The sequence below is a fragment of the Zingiber officinale genome, chromosome 4A, assembly GCF_018446385.1.
Source record: "Zingiber officinale cultivar Zhangliang chromosome 4A, Zo_v1.1, whole genome shotgun sequence".
NCBI classification, from domain to species: Eukaryota; Viridiplantae; Streptophyta; class Magnoliopsida; order Zingiberales; family Zingiberaceae; genus Zingiber; species Zingiber officinale.
This window is the reverse complement of record NC_055992.1, coordinates 4,218,660-4,229,085: the sequence shown is the minus strand read 5'-3', so window position 1 is coordinate 4,229,085 and position 10,426 is coordinate 4,218,660. Positions and strand designations below refer to the sequence as shown.

General features: G+C 38.0%; 1 protein-coding gene across 1 annotated transcript; it reads right to left on the bottom strand.

Annotated features, from left to right (window-relative positions):
• Positions 1-392: 392 nt before the first annotated feature.
• LOC121969328 (hydroxyproline O-galactosyltransferase GALT3-like) lies at positions 393-3,937 on the bottom strand. The gene is made up of 7 exons (XM_042519363.1): positions 3,163-3,937; positions 2,803-3,038; positions 2,448-2,723; positions 2,147-2,275; positions 1,149-1,325; positions 944-1,051; positions 393-846 (listed from the first exon to the last, which is right to left on the bottom strand). Exons 1-7 carry the CDS (start codon positions 3,887-3,889, stop codon positions 640-642), a joined length of 1,860 nt encoding a protein of 619 aa, XP_042375297.1. The 5' UTR covers positions 3,890-3,937; the 3' UTR covers positions 393-639.
• Positions 3,938-10,426: the final 6,489 nt, after the last annotated feature.

Genomic DNA, 10,426 nt, shown 5'->3' with positions numbered 1-10,426 from the left:
TTGGTTCAAACCACTTCGACAAATTTAACATTGAATTGAACCACATGTGTATGATGGATAATGTGATTTTAATTGGGTTTGATGGAGTTTTTAATTGGGTCGAGTGATACATTGAGAAATAAGTGGTGCAATAAAACCTAAATCCTAAATCCACAATTAATCGATTCAACCAATCACATTCCCCGTCCCTACCTAACCCCATCAATTTATTATTTGGATGTCCACTTAAAATATTAAGGAATGAAGGACGAATTTCTCTATTAAATTTTTCATCCCACCAAATGCTAAAAAATAATATTAAAATAAAATAATTTCACAAAATAAACAAATTTTGAAGTATTATTTTCTTTTATTTGAAATGACCTAAGATAAAATTTGGCAAAGCCTATCACTTGATAACATCTGTGGTAGAGTTTAATTCACTCATAATACAAATACAATGTAAATTACATCAAACATCTTATAATTAATACACATAAGTGGACAACAAACTTACAGGAAAAAAAAATTGATCATGTTGGTCATTCTTTATCTTTCGGCTTTAGCCGTGCCGAGTTGTTCTCCCATGGTTGCTCCAATGTTCATAACCTTCATCGTTTTCTAGCAACAAAAATGGCGCAGCATCGATGAATGAAGAAGCTATTCACAACATATGGCCTCTTGTTCTTTCTGTAGCTTCTCCCATAGGCACAGTAGCAATCTTGGCATTTGATAGTGAGCAAGAATATAGTTGGGTTCACAGCCATCGTTGTGAAATCGATCGTCGTTCACATAGTTTACCTCATGCGCACTCCTGTTGTATTCTTGAATCCAGATTCCCATTGCCACATCTTCCAGCTTGAACAGCTGAAAAGCATGTATTCGAGTATGTTAAACATAAATGGCATAGTTGCACTAAGGAAACAATATTGGCACAGGTGATGCAATAAAGGATTCTTATTACTCGGAGATATCTCTCTTGGTGACCCTGAACAATGAACTTGGCAATGTCCCTGGATATGATGTATCCAGGACCATGAGCCCATGGTGGGTAAAACTCATCAGGCCATTCCTGCAGAATGTGATTCCAAAAATATCAATAATCCACTCGATATCATACTAGTTAATCCTAACCTCAATTAAGTAGGAGTTGTCTCGAGTAGTTCTACCTCAGGACTTATAAACCATTTACTATCCTCATCTCTGTGAGGTGATGATTCAAAGGATATCTGACCGTACAAGAGTGCCTTGGAAGCAGTTCTCTTAAGATTAGAGAGGATTTCATCAATTCTTACAAAGGCATCATCATCTGTTTTCATGATATACTTAGCAGGCAGAATTTTGGCCTGCGAATTAAGAAAGGAAGATAAAATTTATCTTCTATTATCTATATCTCATTGCACATAAAGATCATGAAGCAAGCTGTCAAGAAAAGAATACAATAATAACATGTATCAGATGAGAACCCAAAAATCAAGAATTATTGCAAATACTTTGACCTTTTGAAGAGGTTGTATGAGTCACAGATTATACGATGTCCAGTATGAGCAACGCTCGTGTTCCTTTGTATGAGACTTAATCTCATACATTAAGTCACTAGGCTTCGTTATAACTAGGACTATTTACATCATGAGAAATTCTTTAAGCATTCTGTCATGTGTATCGACTTTTTGACCAATGATTTCAAAGACATTGTAACTGTTCTATAAGATCTGCTGGATGTTGAGCAAGTAATTATCTATTCAATCATAAAAAAGGGATAACAAAAACAACCAAGATGTATTTATCATGGGGATAAATGGAAAGATAACTGATTGATATTGCATTGAGCCAATGAACTAAACTTTCTAAACTATTGATGAATTAAACAATATAGAAAGCGAAATTGTCAACTAAGCAAGTAACTTGTTATGCATAAGGAACCATAACATATGGGGCAAAACATTTAAACCACAGAATTGTGCAGACATAATCTTCATAATTGGAAAGAGGAACTGCATGTCAACATGACTCATCTTTCAATTGATCTTTGTCTTTGGAACACTCGCTCGAGAGACAAGATAGATGACATTTTATCTCAGATTCATGTGTCTCGTCTTGTATTGCAAAAGAAACAAAATGCAGCTAAAAAAGGCAAACATTTAAACATGCAAGGGAATTTCTCTACCCCAAGGATGCAAGTGGCAACTGTTTTCAATGTGATTAGACTGTAATAGTCCACAAAAGGCATCATCTGGATGTCATTGTAAGTTTGAGCTTCTCTCCATAGTTCCAAGTTGACTTGCTTGTTCTTGTGCTACATCTCACGGTGAAACATAGGTTAATTCATCAGTCCCTAAGCAGCAAAATATAATCATACATGATAAATGAGTAACTTTGCCAATAGAGCTCCAACCGAATTCAACACAAATCATTCAGACCTACCGTCTGCATTCTATTTAAGTTCAGTTTAAATGTAAATGACTTACAAAACCAATTAAAAATCTCACAGCAACAGAACCCGATCGAACAGCTTCATATTGCATCCAAGACCTTCTCAAAGCCATTCTCCGCTTGAAGTTGTTTGCAGTGGAGAAAACCCCAACCAACATCAAAAGCCTTTTCTTGGGCAGTGGTGGAGCTCTGAGGAATTCCATATCGACTAAATCAGGATCCTCGGAGATAGGCAAACCGTTCATCAGCAATGAGTGAAGATTCAAATCACCACCCACCGTGACTTCACTGATCAACCACGGCTCAAGACTCTGCAAATAAGCCACTCATTACTTATAATTACAGCCGATACATAATCTCGACTGGTGGATGACTATGTTTGGTTGCTACCTCCCTGTAAGCAAATGAAGTTTCATGTCTCCCATTGACGGTCATATGGAGTCCTTCCATCCCAGCCCATAATGTGGCAGTAAATGGAAGTCCCTCAATAAATGGAAAACCAGAGCTTAACTGTGAGCTCCTTTTTGATGGCTCATGAGGCTTGCTATTGTTTGACAAACTCCCATTTGAAGTCTTGGATATCATGCTTTCGGCTAACTGCTCATTGCACCGAACGAGCCCATCGACTGTGCTGAATTCAACAAGTATCAGGTTTCATTGCGATGAATTGAATGACACACATGAATCCTTCCCCCAAAAGAAAATTTCACCCTTAAATGTCAACGAGTCGCCGTTATTCAAAGAAGCTACCTTTAGGGTTGCTTTCGATGGAGCCGAATCCGTAAGATGGGCAGAACTCCCACACGCCCCAGCCTTTATCCGGCGTCCTCGAGTTCTGCGCAAGAGCAGGCCCGTCTTCGCCGAAGCTAACATTGTAATGCAGCACAAAAGGTAGAGCATCGGGGAGACCAGATCCAGCGAGCTGAATCCAAAATCGGCCACTGCCATTGACCCCAACGGGAGATCCAACCAGTGTCACCGCAGAGTCCTCCACAAACCCACACGGGATCGTGACGGAGCTCCCGCTTCCGCTGATGGAAAAAGGACAGCTCCTCTTCTCGAGCTGGGCAGCATCAGGGAGCACAAAAGAGGCCTCTTTGCCATCGATCCTCTCGCTCAGAGAGACACCCAGCTCCTTCCACGCAATAGATGCCTCCAACACACCGTCTGCAGTACCAGGGAGCGCGTCGGATCTGAGGAGGAGAGCGCGCATATGAGCCCACACGGCCATACTCGAGTTAAAAGTGCCGAGCTGAGGCGGCAAGGCGGTGAAATTGCGGGCAGGGAAGAGATCGTCGAGGCCAGGGATCCGGTGAGAGTGGAGGAGAGCAGAAAGCACAGGCGGAGGAGCAGCGGGGAGGGAGGGGGACAGATGCTGAGGGGCAGCGGCGTAGGTGGAGGCGAGGAGAAGGGCGTGGCGGGTTATGAGAAGTAGGGCGAGGGCAAGGATGACGACGCCGCCGGTCCATCGCCTCATCTTCCCCGCCGGCCGGCGGCGATGCTGAGGAATTAAAAGGTAACTGAGCTGAAGCAACAAGCTGATCCAATAAAATAATTAATTTTTTATTTTTTATTTAATTTACGATTTAATTAAAGAAAATTATTATTATTATTTTTATTAATTTAAAACCGAAAAGCGGAAAAAGTATAATCGAAAATATCAAATTTTAGTGTGTCTTTGGGCGCAATACACAAAGTACGTCCTTTGTAGTAAAAAAAGCCATTCTTCTTACAAAATTATCATAAATTTAAGAGTTTCCATAATAATTAAAAAAATGACAATAAATAAATTCCTTATATCCGAATAATAATAAATCTATATATTTTGGCAAATGGAGTTGAAAGGAATGAATTCCTTGTATTCGAATATTTTATTCCTTGTATTCGAACAAAGACGGGAAGTATTATGATGAACACTGGAAGTGTGTTCGTGGGTTAGGGCCGTTTTTTTTTTTTTTTTTTTGTTGTCTTTTTTATATAATAAAGATGTCTCTGCAATATAAATTCTATTTTTTCTAGATTAAGAGATAAGGGTGGAGGACAGATTTAAGATTGAATAATCTGTTCAAAATTAAACGGACCGAATTAATTTAGTTGGAATTGAATCAACTGAAATATTTTTAACTAATCAAATTGACTAAATTTTTCAACCGGAACATGATGGATTTTGTCACTTAGCACAGCCATGTCCTATGTTAATTCCAATACCTAACCAGGCTAGGTCATGTCACTGGCCGTGACACGGTTTAATTTAGTTCAACTGAATCTTCATACAACTTCAAGTAAGAATTAAAGAGTTGATAATTCAACTAAGTAATCTCGAAGAAACGGTAATAAATCATGACTCGATACAGTATGCGTTCAACATCTTCCCAAAAACTCCTGAATATGCGTCCTTAGTAGATGCATACTACATTTCTAAGGACTTTGAGGTAAGTACGCTAGAAAATTTATTTTCTACATTTGAACTTCACGAATTTCGAATTACAGAATCTAAACAAATAGAGAAGTCAAATCTCAATGTTGCCCTACAAGCCGAGATGGATGATCTCGACTCCGAAGCGTCGATCGATGAAACTGAAGTGGCGCTATTGGTAAGGAAGTTAAATACATTTATTAACACTAATAAATTTAGATCGCAGTCGAGAAAGTATCAATGCAATAGAAGGACGGTCTGATGCTACAATTGCAATGAGAAAGGGCACATCAAGGATGACTGCCCAAAATTGAAGAAAAGGGATAAGGAGAAGTCCCAAAGACCAACGTCCTCTAAACGCAAGAGTCTGAAGGCTACATGGGATGAATCATCATCCTCCGAATCTAAAGTCGAAGTCTTTTCGGGATTAGCACTGATGGTCAACCATCAAATTGAAGAAGATGAAACCAGCTCAGAAATGAGCATAGATGAAGGGGAGGATCATCAGAAGAAGAAAGCTACGATGAAGGAGGAGCATCAGAAATAAAGGTAAGTCAGGTATGTGCGCTAACCCCTAAACAGTTTTTTTGCTTTATCAAAGTACTTACTAAAGACTTAGTCAAATCAAAAAAAGAAATTGCTAATTTAAAAATACTGTTAGATAATTTGAACTCAAAAAATGAAAAGTTAAAATTAGAAATTAAAAAATTGAAAAATGATCATGCATGCTTAAATAAATTTCAAAAATCAAAATTTAGAATTTCTGGTAAATTAAATTTATATATTAAAAAACATGGATAACTTAGAAAATTTTCCAAAAGTTATGTACCTCCTAAATACTTAATTAATCTAGTAGGAAGGAACCTATACTAGGTTCCAAAATCTTTTTTAGATTAAATTTTTTGTAAGTTAGCGCTTTCAACATGAAAAATTAAACAGTTAATTTCTTTATGAGGTTTAGTCTAAGAAAGTGGTTGTTGCTCCAATAACCAAGAAGGTCTAGTGCCTCGTCACTGCCTGGAAGCCAAAATATTGAAATAAAAATATTTAATTAACTTACTGATAAAGCATGAAAATAGAAATTAGATAATGCTTTAATAATTTTTTTTACATTTTTATTAAAAATTTCTCAAAAATATTTTGTTTAAATTGCTTAAAGATTAGAGTTCTTTGTTAACTTAGAATTTATTTTGAAAAATTCCTATCCCATTTTTGCTATGATCAAAGGGGAAGAGATAGGAACAAGTTTAGGGGGAGTTAATATTTTTTTTAAATTGGTACTTAAATAATTTTTTGGATAGGAACAAGTTAATATTTTTTCTTAGAAAATTATAAATTCTATTATTGCAATCTTTATGCTAAAAATGTTAGTTTAGTAATTTCTTTAAATTACTTCTTGTCTATTTTTTCCCTAACTTGAACTTGGGTTGATGCACATAAAAAAGGGAGAGATTGTTGGTCCCCGTGGTTGTTTTGATGTGATCAACCAAGTTAGGTTAGGTCTTGTTTGGTTTTGATCCCTGTGTCTAAGTGTGCAGGAGCTTAGGATCACAGGAAGTCGAGTGGAAGACGCAGCTAGCGAGAAAGATGACACGGGAAGGGAGTCGACGGGCTCGATGCGTTTGAAGGACGAAAGAGCTGCGGAAGAGTATATCGGTGGACGAGAAGAACGTGCACGACGTTCGAGGTATAAGAAATCGGAACGGAAGCTTGCTCAAGGAGAAGGTCGGAAATTGAGTTCGGGTGAGCCCTATTTCGGTTGGCCGCAATCATCCAATCAAACGGAACTTCTGAAGCTGAAAAGAAGATGAAGAAATGTTGTAAAATCAGCTGGAGCCGCCCTTAACGGTCGTTGGAGGCGTCTCCACCCTCACCAGAGTGAGGGCGCCCTCAACTGCATTGAGGGTGCCCTCAACAGCATTGAGGTCACCCTCAATGTCCTCGGAGGCACCCTCAACTGGGTCAAATAGACCGTTTACGAGCAGATAAAGTTTTATCCGCTTATCCCCTTGGAGGCGCCCTCAACCTCTTTGGAGGCTCCCTCAAGACTTGAGATAGGATTTCCAGAAGTTATATAAAGGCCCCTGGAGCTAGGAAATAATAATTCAACTCTTGTACTAACTTCCTAGCAACGCTTAAGAGCTTTCAGTATGTAAAAGATTTCTTTGCCTTCAACGAAGGAGATTCTGACTGAGCTGTTCAACCAACTTGGATTAACAACTACCTAGGTTATAACCAAGTCAAATACCTGAGTCTTCTCTCTTTCTTTTCTGCTATTTTATTTGTTATTATTTTACTGTTGCTATTTTAAGAGTTGAAAGCACGAGGAGGGTATATTTTATTTTGCAGGCAATTCACCCCTCCCCTCTTGTCGGCCCTGCTGCACCAACAGGAAATATTCTACTCCGAGGAAATATTAGAGATGATCTTTATCATCTTCAGCCCACCTATGCTAATGCGTTTGTTGGAGAACGCACTGATAAATTCTCTTGGCACGTACATCTTGGTCATCTGTCTCTACGTGTTGTTTAGAATATCATTAACCAGTATGATTTACCAATTTCTTTAGCCTCCTCTTCTCATTTATGTGAAGCTTGCATGAAAACAAAATCTCATAAATTATCTTTTGTGTCTTCTGCTTGCACTTTTAATTTTCCTTTAAAATTATTCACTCTGATGTGTGAGGTCCTGCTCTTATTCTATATAATCAAGATTTTCTTTATTATATTATTTTTATTGACAATTTCAGTAAGTTGGATTTTTCTTATGAAAAGAAAGTATGATCTTTTTGATATTTTTTATTGCTTTCAAAAATAAGTTGAACTCTATTTTGATCATAAAATCCTCTCCCTTCATTCTGATTGGGGTGGAGAGTATCAACCGCTTCATCGTCATCTTACTTCCTCTGGCATCATCCATTGAGTCCTTTGTCCCCACACTCCTGAACAAAATGGATCCGCCGAGAGAAAACATCGTCATGTGGTTGAAACTGCCTTAGCTCTTCTTAATCATGCCTCGATTCTACTTAAAAAAAAAGGTAGATCCGCTACCTTAGCACCCCCTAGTGTAGGCCCCACGGATATGGAGGGAGGTTCATGCAGGTACATATGCCATAGACGCATGGCGGGGTAAACCCCAGGTCGTCAGTTTCTGAGAATCGACCCCTGGTCATTATGCCAGAGATACCATGCACCCACCGTCTGCGCTACGCCCTGGGGACGCCTCGATTCTATTTAAATTTTGGGATGATGTCGTCCAAACCGCAATATATCTTATCAATCGTTTACCCACTTCACTACTTCAAAATAAGTGTCGCTTGGAAAGACTTTATAATTATCTTCTAGATTACTCCTTCTTTCGTATCTTTGGTTGCGTTTGTTATCCTTGGCTACGACCTTACTCTAAGCACAAGTTAAACCCTCACTCTTTAAAATATGTTTTCCTTGGTTATAGTAATTTGCATCATGGGTACAGTTGCCTCCATATTTTAACCGGTCAGATATATATTTCTCGACATGTTACTTTTGATAAATCTCTGTTTCCGTTTGTAGTTGCTACCTCAGATCCTCCTCCAGATAATCAAGGCAACTATCTAATATCACCAAGCAATATACTAGAAGCCCCACATATTGATTCATTAGGACATATTGAAAGTACAAGGGGGGATGGTATCTTGGGTCCTGCTCCATCTCCATAAGTTCCTGTAGACTCGGCGGCTAGTGGTGATCCACTCTCTAGTTCTGATTCTCATCCGTCTGACCACTCATCTCCGAGTAGCTCTGATGATGATATTCCTCAGCGGATGCTTCCTCTAAATGATATTTATGCACGATGTCAATCAGTTTCCACTCGTTCTCCTCTTCCACGTGCTCTTCTTGCTTCTTCAAATTTTGTTGAACCTTCTAGTTTTACACAGGCAGTCAAAGATCCAAATTGGCGTGCTGTGATGGTTACAAAATTTGATGCTCTTCTTTGTAATGCAACCTGGAGTTTAGTCCCTCGTACCCCATCTATGAATATTTGTGGCTCTAAATGGGTTTACCAAATTAAATATATTGCAGATGATTCTATTGAACATTACAAAGCTCGCCTTGTTGCTAAAGACATTAATCAACAGCCAGGTATTGACTTTAATGATACTTTTAGTACAGTCATCAAAATTATGACTATCAGATTGCTACTATCTATAGTTGTAAGCTCCAATTGGCCAATACGCCAATTAGATGTTTCCAATGCTTTCCTTTATAAACACCTTGAAATAACTGTTTATATGGAGCAACCTCTTGGATTCATCCACCCGCAATTTTCAACATATGTGTGTCAACTTCAGAAGTCTATATATGGTATTCGACAAGCACCTCGTGCATAGTTTCATCGTCTATCTACCTAACTTCATACTCAAGGATTTTCTGGCTCAAAAACAAACTCTTTCCTATTCTACAAATATAATGAGGAATTTTCAATATTTATTCTGATTTATGTGGATGATATATTAATAACTAGTAGTGATCAAAACAATATTACTACTTTACTACATCTTCTTCATCAAGAGTTTCCTATTCGGGATCTTGGCAATGCTCGTTTTTTCCTTGGCATAGAGTTTCTCTCACATTTTGAAGGTTGTCTTCTCTCTCAGAGCAAATGCATTACTGGGCTCTTACAACGAGCTAAAATAGATGGTGCATGTCCTATCTCCACACCAATCATTGAGGGTAGTTTCACTGCACCTTCATCCTCCTCTTCGATGTCTGGCCCCAGATCTTACCGTAGTATTGTTGGTGTCCTACAATATGTTACAATTACATGACCCGATATTGTTTTCGCTGTGAATCATATCTATCAATTTATGCATGCTCCTACTGAACATTATTGGTAAGGTGTTAAGATAATTCTTCGATATCTCAAAGACACTATTCTACATGGTCTTTTTTTATATCGTCAGTCTTCACAAGAGGTGATTGCCTACAGTGATGCAGATTGGGTTGGATCTCCCGAAGATAGACGTTCTACTAGTGGATATGCTATATTTCTTGGACGAAATCTTATTTTCTAGCTTTCAAAGAAGCAACTACAGTTTCTCGCTCGAGTATTGAAGCTGAATATAAAGTTATCGCTAACGCAACGTCAGAAATTATTTGGCTACAATCTCTTCTTTCAGAATTACACTTTTTCCCAACTGCTACGCCTAAAATATGGTGTGATAATATTGGAGCAACTTATCTTGCAGCAAATCCTGTTTTTCATCCCCGTACCAAGCATGTAGAGATTAAAATTTTGTTCGCGAGCGTGTAACGATTTGACAACTTTCGGTTTCTTATATCTCTACGGAACATCTAATTCCTGATATATTTACAAAGTCATTATCTAGACAATGTTTCACCAAGTTATCACTCAAACTCAACGTTCATGCACTTCTGTTAAGTTTGTCGGGGGTAATGACAATAATAGAAATAATCTCTAATTGATTTCAATCAATTGAAATTTATTATATTTAACACACAATCAAGATCGACATGAATCAAATGGAAAAATAATATTTCTAAATCTATTATATTACTATGTTTGTAATTATTATGATTATATGTTTTAGTTAATCTT

Bases quoted from the DNA above. Each gene is read 5' to 3' on its own strand.
- LOC121969328 (XM_042519363.1), bottom strand. From the start codon at position 3,889: ATGAGGCGATGGACCGGCGGCGTCGTCATCCTTGCCCTCGCCCTACTT. The intron at 3,039-3,162 runs GTAGCTTCTTTG...AATTCAGCACAG, and splicing joins CATCGAAAGCAACCCTAAAG to TCGATGGGCTCGTTCGGTGC. The intron at 1,052-1,148 runs GTAGAACTACTC...CACATTCTGCAG, and splicing joins AATGGTTTATAAGTCCTGAG to GAATGGCCTGATGAGTTTTA.